The 16,282-nt window shown below is 30.5% G+C and overlaps 2 protein-coding genes across 2 annotated transcripts in view; one reads left to right on the forward strand and one right to left on the reverse strand.

The window, feature by feature from the left end:
- LOC107453025 (uncharacterized) overlaps window positions 1-16,282 on the reverse strand; it is a 188,618-nt gene that overhangs the window by 156,675 nt on the left and 15,661 nt on the right. The window lies entirely within an intron of this gene.
- LOC107452410 (uncharacterized) overlaps window positions 14,384-16,282 on the forward strand; it is a gene marked incomplete at its 3' end in the record, with an annotated part of 9,062 nt that continues 7,163 nt past the window's right edge. Inside the window, 1 exon segment of the mRNA XM_071185021.1 lies at window positions 14,384-14,547. Coding sequence (XP_071041122.1) covers window positions 14,424-14,547 — 124 coding nt within the window.

Raw genomic sequence — 16,282 nt, forward strand, 5'->3', positions numbered from 1 at the left:
TATATTATAATAATTAGGTCAAATTAATAGACGCACTGTAGTTTTTTAATAATGACATGATTTGCACGAGTTTACATACTATACTTTTATAATTAAACATACGCGTTAATTTATTAATATAATGTATTTAATTATAAAAGTATTAATATACATGTTAATACTTTTATAATTAAACATACAAATAGATTTTTATTCAGGAGATTTTTCATTCACCTCCTATTTGTATTTATTTTTAACGTATTTCATTTCATTGTTAACCAACTGATACACTAACGTAAAGAAGTGCAAACCGGTTTCAGCTACGTAAAAACAATAAAGCTGTATAGTATTGCCTGATAATTATAATTTTACATAGAATCTTAAAGTGCGTCGAATAATTTGGCCAGGGACTGTATCTTAAAAATGATTTATCTTTTGTATGTGAAGTTTTTTAGTTTGTTTTTAAGCATTATGACACATTATAGGTCTAAAATATTTTTGTGCCAGGGCCATTTATTTCATAAACTTGCTCTAATATTTATTTATTGTATAAAATGTATACAATTTTATTTGGGAAATTTTTTTTTATTGAAAAGTATATTCTTAAAATATATAACCAAAATGAATATTTTTAGATAAGTTTAATAAAGATAAAACAAATACTGCAACAAGTGTCTTGTTTATTTTTTTAAAACTCTAAGTATATATATAATTGAAAATTTTTATTTATATATAGCACATTTCTTATACATATACACACATGGAAAAATTAACAAAGCGAAAAAGTTTTTTTTTTCAAAGGGAAATAAATTTTAATGAATTATTGTTTTTTAATATAAATTACTTTAGTTAAATAAATATTTACTACTTTAAAATAAATTATAATTCTGCTAAATTTGTGAACTGAAAAATATTTAAAAGTAAAATCGAATCCGATTATAATTAACGGAGAAAATATGAGTGCATTGGGTGAAAATCAAATGATCTGCGCCCGTTTTTCAATCGCTCTTAACGGTGGCTTTCCTGCATTACACCTTCAGCGCCCAAGTTGGGGGAAAGATCCTTACGACTTAACATTGATAGTATAGGAAGTTTCCCTTCTTTACGCGAAGCGTATAAGTTCTTTGGGATGGCTACACAACATGGGTGAAAGCCCTTATATAGCAAGACGGAAAAGAGAAAAACCTGGTACGTAAAACATTTCATTCCAGCATTTTTTTCGAAAAAAATGAAATATCTGTAACTATCAAGATTTCTTTTATAATTCTGGCATATATATAAAACTGCTTCTTTTCCAAGATGAAGTAGATATTGTTGAAAAATTTAAAAAAAGAGTAAATAAACTCCTCCTCAAAACTAAGAATAACTGAAATGGTTTTACTACCAGCCTTTCCTCTTTTCCGTCTCGCTTTCACCCCTGCTACACAACAAACACACAGGTGCCGTCTTTCTCGAGTTGGCAAAAGCCTTCGACAAGGTATGGATCGATTCACTTATCTATAAATTAATTAAATACAATTTCCCTAGACCACTTATTGTAGTTAAACGATCCTACCTAACACACAAAAAGTTCATGGCCAACTGCAGCACCTTTTTCTCAACCTTAAGACCCATTAATAGCGGTATTGCCCAGGGGAGCAAACTAAGACCTCTCCTACTTTTAATTTTTATTAATGATATCCCTAGAGATCCTGGTATTCTGACTGCACTGTACGCTGACGATACAGCCATTGCCACACAAAGCAAGTATATCAGCGATATCAACAGGAATATTATTTACCATCTCCTCACCATCATTGACTACTTCCAAAACTGGAAACTTGCCCTCAATATCGACAAAACTCAGGCGGTGCTATTCACCAGAAAAAGGACCTACAAGAAGGATGTTATCATTGATAACAACTTCTCTTTCAAATGGGAAACGAAGGCCACGTACTTAAGTGTCATTATGTATAAAACCCTGACATTCAAGTATCATTTTAAAAACATTAAGAGTAAATTCATAGCTGCAAAATATGCACTTTATCCTATTCTAAAAAAGAACTCTCCCCTCAGCACTAATAACAGGTTTCTTAAAATGCTTCTCACCCCCCTATTAACATATGCAGCAACCGCCTTCGGGGGGGGGGGCTGCAAAGACAAATCTTATACTCTTACAGAGTGCTTATAACAAAACCCTCCGCAATATCACAAATTCACCCTGGTATTTCAGGAATAAAAAATATCCGTAATGACACCTGTACGGCTAGCCTTCTTGACTTATAAAAAAATAGTTCTCTTATGTGTTTTCTTAAGAGCACTGGACACTCCAACCACCTTATATGGTCTTCCTCTAACTATGACCCAGATGACCCTAAGTGCAGGAGACGACCTAAGGCAATTCTCCACTACTATAATAATCTCCAAGACATCGTTTGAGTCGTATTGCTGATTTTTCTATCCCCCTGACTGGCTCCTCATCTCCTCTATCATCATTACCCTTTTCCACCTTATTGGATTGGCCTAATCCTTCCCGGAATTACTGCGGCTCATTCGGATTCAATTTACTAATACAACTACTAACAATGCTAAACACTAACTGCTTATTTGTCAATAATTATAAATAAAAAATAAATAATGATTTATAATAAATAATTTAATTTTTTTTATTGTTTATATTATTACCTGTCTGCGTTATGCCCGTTCTATCTTCTTTTCCACAATATTATTTAACTACTAACATTAAGTTTACTAACCCAAATAATTTTAATATCAATGGCCTTTGATTCAGTTTGTAATCATATAATTTACGGAGGTGGCCTTTTTGGCCAGGTACTCCGGTGCACCAAGTATTAGTTTCCGCAGTGCTTATGTCATGCTATGCCTTTTAAAAAGCAAGCAAAAATACTCAAATATTTGAAAAATTTACTTTGTAGTTATTTACTGTTTTTTTAAATTATTTTGGCGTGTCTGGAGCAGTTGGCATCTCTGATTCAGGTAGGTGCCCTGTTTTATTAAATAAAGGAAAGGATGCTCCATATCATCATCATGTACGATTCAAGTATATCACAGGAGAAACGTGCCCTGTCATCGATCAGCTCGCGGAGGAAATGTTTCACCTCTCGGCGGCTTTCAGGCTACTTCACCCGTCGACGAATCCATATCATCAGATTTTTCGACTCCTGGGAAATACAGAATGACAATAAATCCAGATTTTCTTAGAAAATTACATCAGATTGCCAACAGCGGAAATACACCCGTGAATAATGCTAAAAAAGATCCGGAGCCTATCACTGAACTGAAAGACAAAGACTTAGAAAAATCCGACTCTCGAAGAGACTGTTCAGAATATGGAACCGAGTGACGAAGGTTCTGCTCCTGATACAGAGCCTCTGACTAGCAACAACATAGAGCCTCCCCTTAAGAAGGGAAAAAAGAAGAAGAAAAAGCAAATTCAAGACAAGAAAAACACTGAAAACCTATCTATTCAGACTAGAAACTGCTCTTCTTCTAAATCACTTAAACAGCCGGAGACTACCCCCCCCCCTCGACCCTTCCTGAGACCACAGCCGAGAATTCCTGCAAAGACGAGAAGCCTTCCACAATTGAAAAAGCTCCTCTAGTTAAGAATTTAAAAGTTCTCCGTAGACTACAAAACAGATATTTCCTCAGAATTAGGAAAATTGGACATTGATATCTCAAAAAAGTGCAGTACAAGAAGAGAGAGGGCGGAACCTTTAGGCCCCTCCCACTTTTCCCTATCTAGTTCCCATGTTATTGTTTGAACCACGGAATATTTATTTCATAAATACATAACTACCAGTAATTTCTTAAAATAAAAATGATAATTATTATCCAATTTCGCTCAATTTTATAACAATCCAATAAATTAAATAAGAGAATATTTATTTACATAAAAGGTCGAGTATACGGTAACCGCTGTTAACACGACCGACGAGGAAATGAAGTATTAAATAAACCCTTTTGCGCTCGAAGTCTTTTAACAGTTAAAAATAAATGGACGCAATTACTAACATTGAAAGAGTTTTCAACTAGAGTGGTGCGTAATTTACAAGTGACATTAGTGACTGTCAGTCACCAATGTCACTTGTAAATATATATGACAGTGACTGTCATATATATATATAAGTCCAAAAATGCGTGTGAACTGTTATTTCGATGTTTTATCACAAGAATTCTAAGGAAAAAAGAAACATTTGTAGATTTAAAAACGTTTGAAAGATCGCATATGAAATAGATTTCTTATTATAAATTTAATCAAACAGTTTGTAACTTAACAGATACGTAACTTAAAATAAATAAATGAACGAGGATGAAAAAGCTATCTTTCTGATATATAAGTAAATCAAAGTGAAATACATTTAGAAATAGGTAAATATTTATTTTTAGCAAACAAAGGGAAATACTTAAAAGGGAATGCAAAACTTGGCGATTTTGAGATAAGCTTGGCGAATATTTATTTAGCCAATATCTTGCCTTTATTTACTGGGTTTTATACCACACAAATACTCAAAATTGTTACATAAATTATTAAATGCTATTTAAAGGTCATATTTCAAATAAATATTCACTTAAAACATGCAATTTGCATTGAAAATTCTTATATTTGATACGTAGTTAGAACTAAACAATTCAAGTTACCCAGAAAAATCACTCACTCATTTATTTTTAAGGAAACAGGCGAAAACAAGCATTCAGAAAACAAATTCTATCAACTTCAGGTCACTTATACACTGCATATATAAGTAAATAAATTTAAGTTATAAATAAGAGTAATTTCCTCACATAATCGAGCTCCGAGTTCAGGCTCACAGTTAAATTTCTTGCATTTTATTACCCATTTCTTCTTCCTTTCGAGATCTGATTGAAATCTTAACAATGGAAAGTTCTTTTTTTAAACCGTTCGTTCAATTCATTCCTGGACAATTACCCATATCAACAATTTTAAGTATCTAAATGGGCTTCAAATTCAAACGCCAATGTTAACACTACGTAACTAGCGAACATGTTTGCTGCATAATGGCGGGCAGCTTCACTCTCACTATTGAGGAGCTTTAGATCGAGGTATGTGTCTTTCAACACCTACCTCTTTATCCACGTTTTTTATCATAAAGAAATGGAAAAATGATATTGAATGAGTTGATATCAACATAGTGGCGTAGTTTTGGTGATGAAACTCCCTCCGAAATTAAACATAACTTGATTAATGAACTAATGTACGGAAAAAATCTACAGAAGAAAATAAAATTACTCTTTTTTTTAAATAATATCAAATGGTTAATTAGGCAATTTGTTAGCATTTAAACACAGCCATTTATAAATTCTAAATTCAGATTTTTAATCAGTGTCTTCAAAAACCTTTTATTGATAATTTTAAGAAAATGTATATGAAGTATGAAATTTTAGCCAGTTTTCTTTTCTGAAATACGACCACAGTCCAGAGGTTCTGTGCCTTTTAACTTGCAGGATTGAGATCAGTGTAGCCCCACTGCCTGGAGTGGACATTAAAATCTTCAATCAGAATGGCTTTTCAGAAATTAGGAGATTATGGAGAGATCTTCTGATAGAGGAATGTATAAAGAATAGATTCAGAAGAAATGATCCGCCTTTTTATTTTTAAAATACAAAAATTTCATACTTATCATCAATATTGTCCATTTATTTTATGGTGTAAAATTGAGATCATAGATATTATTTTATGTTTGTTAAAATTAACAGGTGATTTGTCTATACTTCGGTAATAAACATAATTGATAATCAGAGAATTGGACGACCAGAAGTTTTCACCTGAAAATTTGCTTCCTGTCATGGGAAAATGTAAATCTAATATTTCCTGAAAGATTGTTGCAAATCAAGCCTTTTAAGCAAGGCGAAGTCAGCAGCATTTTAATGAAGCAATAAACTGGTCAAAAATCTCAGGGGAGAAGCAACTGATGAAGTTGCAGTTATAGATCTCTTAGCCGTCGAAACGTTTCCGGGGTACACCATGAGGAGGTGGATCTATAATCGCACCCAATGAATTTTTTTTTTTAATAAGTGAATATTTTTATTGTTTTTTTTAGTTTATTGTTAAATTTTTTTATTGTTATTTAATGTTAAATTTTCAATAATTTTTCTGGCACAGGCAATTTTTTTTTCTTTTTTTTTTGCAGAATGAAACTATTTTTTTATTGTATTACCAGTAATGCAGTTTTTTATGATTAAAGTTCTCGCTATCTTTTTTTATTTCAAAAATATCTATCCATTTGATTCATACAAGCCGATTGCTTTTTCTGAGAAGGACAACATAGGGTTTATGAAAGGTTTATTTGCAATGTGTTTCTCTTCCTTATCAATTAAGGTATTCTTGCAATCGTAGACACTTTTTTCACCAAACAACGTTACTTATTTTTCAATTCCAACCAGTTTAACTTTTGTATTCTGTGGCAGAAAAAATTAGCTTATTTTAGTTTTTGAGAACAAAATAGTATTTTTTTTTTATTTGCTACTCATGTAATACAGTTTTTTCCTTCTTCATTTTTGTTGTTCCTAATCTTTAACATCCCTTCAGCGGTATCATATCTATCTAATCATGAATATCCCTCAGTTGACATAATTTTTTTTTTTTTTTAAGTACAGGACTGTTTTTTTTCTGCAATAAAGTTTTCTTCTTTGTCATTCAAGTATCTCACAATCTTTACGATCATTTTAGCAAAATAACTTTTCATACATTTCGATTCATACAAATCTATTTCCTTCCGTGACATGAACTAAATAGGTTTTTCATAGAAGATAATAAATAGGTAATAGGTTTTTCATAGAAGAGCAAAACCCTTTCTTTTTCTTTTCTTATCTAAATCATTTGCATAAATTGACTTAATTTTTTTGTTCATTAATCATGAATATCCCTTCGTTGACATATTTTTTTTTAATTACAGGACTGTTTTTTTTTCTGCAATAAAGTTTTCTTCTTTTTCATTTAAGCATCTCATAATCTTTATCATCCTTCAGCAACAACTCTACATACATTTCGATTCATTCAAATCTATTTTTTCCCGCAACAGGAACAAAATAGANGAGCAAAACCCTTTCTTTTTCTTTTCTTATCTAATTCATTTGCATTAATTGACTTATTTTTTTTTAAGTACAGTTTTTTTTTGCAATATATTTTTCTTTCTTTTTCATTTAAGTATCTTATAATCTTTATAATCTTTACAGCCAAAATAACTTTGCATACATTTCGATTCATACAAATCTATTTCCTTCCGTGACATGAAATAAATACGTTTTTCATAGAAGAGCAAAATCCTTCCTTTCTCTTTTCTTATCTAAGTCATTTGCATTAATTGACTTATTTTTTTTTAAGTACAGTTTTTTTTTTTGCAATATAGTTTTCTTTCTTTTTCATTTAAGTATCTCATAATCTTTATCATCTTTCAGCAACAACTCTACATACATTTCGATTCATACAGATCTATTTCCGTCTGTGACATAAACTAAATAGGTTTTTCATAGAAGAACAAAATCCTTTCTTTTTCTTTTCTTATCTAAGTCATTTGCATTAATTGACTTAATTTTTTTAAGTACATTTTGTTTTTTGCAATGTAGTTTTTTTTTCTTTTTCATTTAAGTATCTCATAATCTTTATCATCTTTCAGCAACAACTCTACATTTCGATTCATTCAAATCTATTTCCTTCCGTGATATGAACTAAATAGGTTTTTCATAGAAGAGCAAAACCCCTCCTTTTTCTTTTATTATCTAATTCATTTGCATTAATTGACTTATTTTTTTTAAGTAAAGTTTTTTTTTTTGTAATATAGTTTTCTTTCTTTTTCATTTAAGTATCTCATAATCTTTATAATCATTTCAGCAAAATAACTTTGCATACATTTCGATTCATACAAATCTATTTCCTTTCGTGACATGAACTAAATAGGTTTTTCATAGAAGAGCAAAACCCTTTCTTTTTCTTTTCTATCTAAGTCATTTGCATTAATTGACTTAATTTTTTTAAGTACATTTTGTTTTTTGCAATGTAGTTTTTTTTCTTTTTCATTTANTGGAAACTCAAAGAACAAAATCCTTTCTTTCTCTTTTCTTATCTAAGTCATTTGCATTAATCGACTTAATTTTCTTAAGTACAGTTTTTTTTGCAATATAGTTTTTTTTTTTTTTTCGTTTAAGTATCTCATAATCTTTATCATCTTTCAGCAACAACTCTACATACATTTCGATTCATTCAAATCTATTTCCTTCCGCAACAAGAATAAAAAAGGTTTTTCAAAGAAGAGCGAAAACCTTTATTTTTTCTTTTTTTATCTGAAATACAATCTCCTCCTCTACCATTCACATTGGTTTCTTTTCTGTAAAAGTAATTAATTTCTAATAATTAAAGTAATATGTGTGCCAAACCACTCTGATAAATCAATAAATCATATCAGAATAAAAATATCGTTTTTATTCTGACTTTTAATAATTCATTATTGCAAAATTAAGTGTCCGAAAATGAACGCATAGTTGCTTTGATATTAAAATAAGTCTTTATTATTTATGATGTAAAAAATATAAATGAATTTAAAAATATTGGATAAACTGCTATTTTGAGTATACTAGTGTAACATAACTCATACAGGGAATAGTTAAATCAATTTTTTTTAAAAATAGATTTCTTAGTGGGACATGTAAGAGGCATACCCGTTCTGATTTTAAACTTTCATTTAGCAAAGAGTGTCTGGAAATTTATGAAACTTTTAAATTTAATTTAAGTACTCTTAAATTTAATTGAAAAAATGACTTTCATTTCAAAATATTTGCAATCAACTTATTGAAGTTAAATATTTCCTGTCCTAAGAGAAAAGTTTTTTATACACTACTGTTTAAGCAGTTGTCTGAAAAAACTTTCTTAATTAAAAAAAGGAAGAATTTTTGTGTGCGTCTGTGTGTCTCTCTTCTAACTCAAGAATTTTAAAGTTCTGAAATTTGAGCAGTTGGTCCAAAGGGCAACTTTAGCCACAAATCCCCAAAATTGTTCAAAAAGTTTATCTAATTCTATTTTGTAGAGACGTATAAAAATGTATTCTTCTAATAGATTTAGCATTAGGCACTGTTACAATTGCTTTGAACTTTTTAAAAAGTTATATCAGTGATGTTTGTTTCCTAAAAATAATTTTTAATGGAACAATAATAATGTTTCTTCTTTTCAATTGTATTAAATTCTTTATAATAAAAGCACGGCGCACTGTTTAAATAGCTGCTATCATTGTTAGGAACTGCGTGATAAATCGAGACAATACTTGAAAATGTTTTTTAATCCTTTATAATCTATAACTAGGAATTAATGATAGGAAAATATGTTTAACTTCATGCATATATTTATGCAGATTCTTTTCAAAAGATGGTTTTTAGGAAATTGACTTCAAGCTTTCTCTCGTAAAACATGCAATTTAATTTTTTTTTAAATATTGTAAAATAATTTGTTTTGAAGTAAAAATGAGTATTTATGATACTTTTTAAATACTTATTTTTCTTGGCAAAGTACTCTTTTTTCATTGTATAATGTTTTTTTTTCTATTGTGAAGCTGAACAATTTTAACTTTCTATAAATTTTTTCTATGTATTTTCCCTTTCAGTTTTCTTAACTAAAAGAGACTTCTTAACAATAAAAACTTCCCTTTGGCTTTTAAAAATGCAAATTCATAAATTTATCAAAATTTCAAGTTGGTCTTGCGAAAGTACATTAAATTACATTGATGAAACACGAGGAATATATCTTACATAGTGTTTAAAATTACGTGTAGATTTTGATTTTGAAAACTATACAACTGCGTGTTAATTTACATTTTGAAAATTAGTTAAATCTTTTAGCATTTATAATTCAGAGTATGAAAGTAAAATCGTAAAATTTTTTCATTTTTAAAGCAAGCATTGTCTAAAAACAATTGCGGTACATCACTTGAAGAACCGAAATAAAAACCTTTAATTATATTATTAACCTTTAATTATATTAGTTATTTTATAAAACCTTTAATTAAAAATTATATAATAAAATCTCCTTAGAAACACAATTGCTCTCATTTAGACCGTAACACAAAATTAACAACAAAAAAATAATAATAATAATTTTTATTTAATTAGGCTACGCAGTTGAACATTGATAATCGTAAACTCACGATTGGGTCGGCTTTGTTGTAAAATAAAATCTTACTTAATAATCTTACTTTAGTTTAAAATATTAATGATTTCTTTTTATATAAAAGTGAAAAAACTGTCCGCTTGTCAGAATGCACTTTGGAAACTCAAGAAAGAAAACACCCCTATTTATAATGCTTTTTTCTGCAGTTTGAAATTATTAATTGGTTGGTTTATTAGCAATTGGCCGAGTAGTTCATAGGTAATATTGAAAATACGAAAATCTATTGCTTTAATCCATTTCTAAATTCCATTCACACTTCGTTTTTTCTTGCTTGCTTGCTTTTGTAAGCCTGTTTAGGCAGAGGGGTGCCATTGTTCTCTTTTTTTCAGTGACGCCATCTATGGCCAAGAACTCGACTTCTGCCACACCATACGTCAAACCCGTTTATGATGCGGACCCATTCATACAACCATTCATTCATGCACAAATCGTAATTTTGAACTGAATCAGAGAACGCTCAATCTCCAATCCAGTACCCCCAGAGGTATGGATTTGTTATGGGAACATGGAGGACTTTGCGACTCGACAGATTTAACGTGTATCAGTCACTATTTATTAAACGGGGAGTATTCGGCCGACGGGGTTCGAACCCGCGAACTCTCATTTTTTCTTACCGATAGCAAATAATTTTGGACAATTTTATAATATATTTCCTTCCTCTACGTTAAATTATTCACATGCAATATTGAAAACAAAAAAATGTATCTCTCATTATTTCGAAGTGTGTTGCCATCAAAACAGTTTCGTAACAAATAGTTCTTTTTTTTAATTTAACAGATAAAATAGGCAGACAAAATTATGGGGGAAATCCAATACTAGCTTAAAGTTTACTAACCTCATAGTTTATGTACTGAAGTAAATATGTGTGATAAATGCGCAGACAAACATAAGTTATAAAAGCACTTTCTTTTTAGATTTACAATGTTGGCATACGTTGCTCTAAACATATTATGATTTTAGGATTAAAAAAATACCTCTCGATACTTATCTCTGTAAAAATTTTAAACAATACCCCAAAATACCTAAAACCTGAATATGCAAACATGTATGAGTTAAAAATTAAAATCTGTGTCACTTTTACAACAAGAGCTTATAAATATATTTCTTCATCTTTGAATACATGATTTTAAATCTCGAAATAATTGAAATCGAACTGACTTTAAGACTATTTATCACAGCTATCATGCCAATTGTTTATCAGCAATAAAACATCTAGAGAAAGGAAGATCAATCTAAGCTCTTCCTTTTTTTAGAAAGGTTTAGTTCTAAAACATTTAACTTATAACTGTGTAAAAGTTTTTGAAAAGAATGAAATGAATGTATATGCTTGGAATGAATATTTTTGTGAAAAAAGGAAAAGTTCGGAATTTGTTAGTTTGTTGAATGAACATCAATAAGCATCAATATCTACTTTTTACATTGATATCACTAACTAAAAGTAAGATCTAAGTTCCCCCCCCCCGTAGTTTTGAGTTCTCGAGCATGCGCGGTCTATCCATATAAGAAAAGAAAGGTATATTTTTACGTGACGTGCTGTCAAGTTGCAATTATAGTATTGGCAGAATTTATAAGTGATTTTTGGCTTGCAATCGAAACAATCTTACATTAGTCCCTATACCCTATCCAGGGGTTTCTCTCCTGCTATTACGAGGGGGGTCGCAACTGTCTGTCACAGGATATATTTTGCACAGAATCTTAACTTCCATACACTTCTATTCTATCAAGCCTAATTCTCTCTCTCTCTCTGTATATATATATATCCAAACAATTATTCTTAATTATCTTCCTTCTGGGAAGTAAGCTATTTACCATTTATTTTATCTAGAATGTCGACAAAGATAGACATTTGCGCTTAAACCTTAACTTCGAAATGTCACATTTTGAAGTTAAGTAATAATTTACTCGTTGAAATGATTGCCTCGAACTGTTTTGAATTTTCGATATCCATTTTATTCCATCAGTGTCACCAGCGTTCAACACGATTTGAAATATGCAATTTTTTTTTGTATTTAAATATTTGCACCGAATTGTTTTTCAATCACCAAGTTTCAATATTTATTTCATTCTTTTACTTTCCTCCAGTGTTAAACACAATTTGAANATATATTGCCGTTGCAAGTACTGCGCAGCCCAGATGCCCAGTTTTTCTAAATAAAGCAAGCAAACATCGAGGTTGTTGCAACGTCCGAGTCTTCGTCCCGATACTTCGTTTTCCCCGGTGACTCCCATCTTCAAGAAGATATGCTTGCATTCGAGGGTTTAAGATTTTAATTGTCTTAATAACAACTTTTAAAATGCTTTTTACGAATAACCATTCTCTGGAGTTTGTTTATTGATGGATTGTTACCTTTTTTCTATTTACACGTTCACGCCGGGGTGACCCACCGGTGGGTCACGCTAGATTGTCTCATTTTGGCAGCGGACCGGAGTAAAAAATGGTAACAATAAATTTCATTTTTTATTTTTTTCCAAGAATAATAAAAATCCATAACTACCAATTGTTTTTAACGGATGCAATTTTTATATTGAATTGCTTCTTCGCCGTGATCAATTTTCTTACAGTGAATTGTTATTGTTCAGAATAGATTAACTCCTCCCGAACATTATCTAATATTGAAATAGTTCTTTACCAGTATTTTCTCTTTTTCCGTACCAGTATTTTCACTTTTCCCGGCGTGAACGTGTTCAAGAAAGCTGTTTCAGTGCAATAGTGCTTTATTTGACATCTTCCAGTTTATCACTAAACAACAAATAGTAATATGGTTATAGTAGATTTATCACTCTATATATAGTAGTATGTATAGCTATGTACGCTCTTCCTCTTACTGGAAAGGTTTAGTATAAAAACATTTTATTTCAATCCTTGATTAACATACCTTAATCAAGCATTTCTCTCCTGCTATTACGACAGGGATCGCAACCACACGGATCAGGATGAATTTTGCATAGCATCTTAATTTCTATTCCCCATGGAAAATGCTTCTTTAATACTATGATGGTTGACCACCAAGAGAAGTTTGATTCACACGAACCAACAATCTATGATGATCCGTGATAGTCCATGATGGTTCCAACTATACATTTCCATGGTGGTTTAAAGAGAATTCTTGCTGGTTCTCAGGAATTTGGATCATCATAAATCAGTCCAAAGTCCTACATTGGAATGACGGTTGTTCATGATCATTCCAGCATTTCATTACTACTATACTATGGAAATTCATGATGGTACAATATTCAAATTCATAATGGTACAATAATGCATTTCCATGATTGCTTAATAGAAATTCTTGTTGATTTAGTAGGAATATACCATCAAAACCATTTGATATTTTTTTATGTTGGCCCATCATAAATCAGAACGAATTCCTACATTGGGGTGATGGTTACTTACGTTGGTTACCATCAAGATTATGTTGGTCCATCAATAGAAAACCATCAAAAAGTGTGACTTTGGTATGTATACTACAAAAAGCATTGCCGCTTCATCAACAATTTAAAATGCTGTTCTATCGCAGTAAATTATTATGAAAACTTATAGGAAAATTTATTAATTTTATAAATGAGGTATGACGAATTTTTTCAACTTGATCTTGCCACTTTTGTCAACTCAACTAGTTTTTTGTTTCACAAACTAATAAAAACGAATTAAACTCAACAAATATATTCAAGTTTCATAACATTATAATTTTCTTTTCCTTCCACAATTATTTTTTTCAATACGAAAAAAAAAATAAACGTAACAAAAGCGTAACAATCTATCCGTCCCTTAAACAGAAAAAAAGGAAAATATGATAAAAATCACGATCGAAAAAATATTTAGCAATGCATGCACAAAGAACAATATTGTTTCCGTAAAAAAAAAAGCTTGAAAATGAATGTGTGTGTTGTATTGTAATGAATTGTAAAAAATGAAATAAATTAACAAAAATATTTCTTTATATGTAATAAAACTTATAATATCAAAATAAATTATAATAGATTTCGTTTCAGTTGTAATCAAAAAGATGTCTCAATAGTAATATTGTTCCTTTTTCAGATTTTTCTACGAAATCCAAAATTCGAAACAAAGAATAGGGAAATAGAGATCCGCATCCAACGAATTTTAAATTGTTTTTAACAAAACCTACCTATTCAACCCACAAAATGTATTCTGATCACGTTTTATTGTTTAAACAGCTAATTTTTACGTATTTAAAGCTACTTCATATGAGTTGAGTATTAATAGCTGAGTATCGATATTAAAATTAAGCAGTAAATAATCATTGTTAACATGAAAATCAATTTAATATTAACTGTTGTTGTCTTGACTATTATAAATGGCTCAAGGTCAGACGACTTGTATGAGGCAGGACACTTTCCAGCTTGTCATACATGGATTAAATGCAGTGAAAAGGGTGAGAATTTTTTTGTGTTTAAATCTTAAACGCAATTATAATTGCACCTTTAATTACAACTGTATTTAATTAACAACTGTAATTATTGCAGCTTTTCAGTATAATGGATTTTCAGAAAAAAAAATACTATTTTCCTAAGTAACTGTTCATTAGGAAGTACATATATAGATTTAATAGATTTCATTTCCTTCCCTTATAACTTTCAGCAAGTTAAATGTTTATCAATTTTTTTCCGAAATTTCCTAACTTAATTATCAAAATGCAGTAGGATTATATTCGGTTACACATTTCTGTTCTTCTTTTGTCATGTCTTCTCAAGCTAGTGGACACAAATTGGATGCACCAAAGTGCTCCCTTATTGGTTCGCCAACTGCTTTCATCATCTTTGTCTTCCTAGGAAAGATTGATTGTTTTAATAAGACACAGATTAGGCTCAGGGGATAGAGCGTTCGCCTTTCAATGAGGTGAACCCAGTTCAAATCCCAGCAATGGCTGGTCGATACGAATTCCGCACCCGGTTTGCATCGACCATAGTGTCGTCGTAAAATATCCTCAGTGGTAGACAGATGATGGGTTAGAGCTCCCTTGCAGTCCCGAGGGAGGTTTTCGTGGTTTTTCCTCTCCATGTTACGCAAATGCGTATTAGTTCCATCAAGAAGTTCAAAATGAAGACAAATTTCTCCCATTACTTGATCCAGAAATTCCCTTGTCTTCTGGATTGGGTTCAAAATTACAACACTAAGGAGTTTAACATAAGTAGTCGTGAACCCAAAATGATCTTAACGACGGTTATAAAATTAAATAAAAACTACTTCATTGTATCAACTTCCAAGAAAATATATATTTTTTATGCTTAACTCTTATGTTTGCTTAGTTGGATAAGTTTTAAAATTATTAGTTAATTAGTATTTCACTTTTGAATAATAGCTTGTAATATTATGCTTAAAAAATATGCTATGTTTGATTATACATATCAACATGTATGGGAATGTTGTTTTGAAAAGTAACGAGTAAAAATTTAAACAAGTTAAACAGTAAGCTACAAGTAATCTAGTACGAAAAAGAAATGATTTTTAAATGAATTTAAGGAGAAAACTTCGGGTATGCGGGTATCTTGAATGATTCCTGCCCAAACCATGAGTCCTCCACCAGCATAATGGTCCCTTTCGATAATGTTGCTGGGATGGTATCAGGTTCCAGGTTCCCTCCATATTAATAACCGTCCAGAATCAGGTTGTAGACTGAATCTGGACTCATCGGTGAAGCGAACATTAGTCCTCCACCATTAATATATTATATATATATGGGTCATTCTCACAAAAACAATCATTTTCATGTCCCCAGTATATTTTATGTTTGTTTTACACCTTACGAAAAGAAAATTCAGGGCAAGTGTCCTTCAGAATGCAAGCTAACAAAAGAATAAAAATAAAATTATCAATTTTTATTTATTATTTATTTTAGGTAATTAAAATATACCAATATGTCATTCCCTCACTTGTCCCCACTGCTGATTTAAAAAAAGAAAAAAATTGCTTCTGAAATAAGAAATTTTTTTTTACAAATTCGTGTTTTTTATATCAGAATACTGAAATGTAGAATTCAGAAAATCAATTTTCAATTTAATTTCTGATAAAAATATTAACACAGCACTATTTTAAACTTTGTCCCCAGTGTTTCGCGTCATTCCCTCACAACAATGTTCTTATCACCTGCAATCTTCTTAGAATAAAAA

Source organism: Parasteatoda tepidariorum, chromosome 9 (assembly GCF_043381705.1).
Source record: "Parasteatoda tepidariorum isolate YZ-2023 chromosome 9, CAS_Ptep_4.0, whole genome shotgun sequence".
NCBI classification, from domain to species: domain Eukaryota; kingdom Metazoa; phylum Arthropoda; class Arachnida; order Araneae; family Theridiidae; genus Parasteatoda; species Parasteatoda tepidariorum.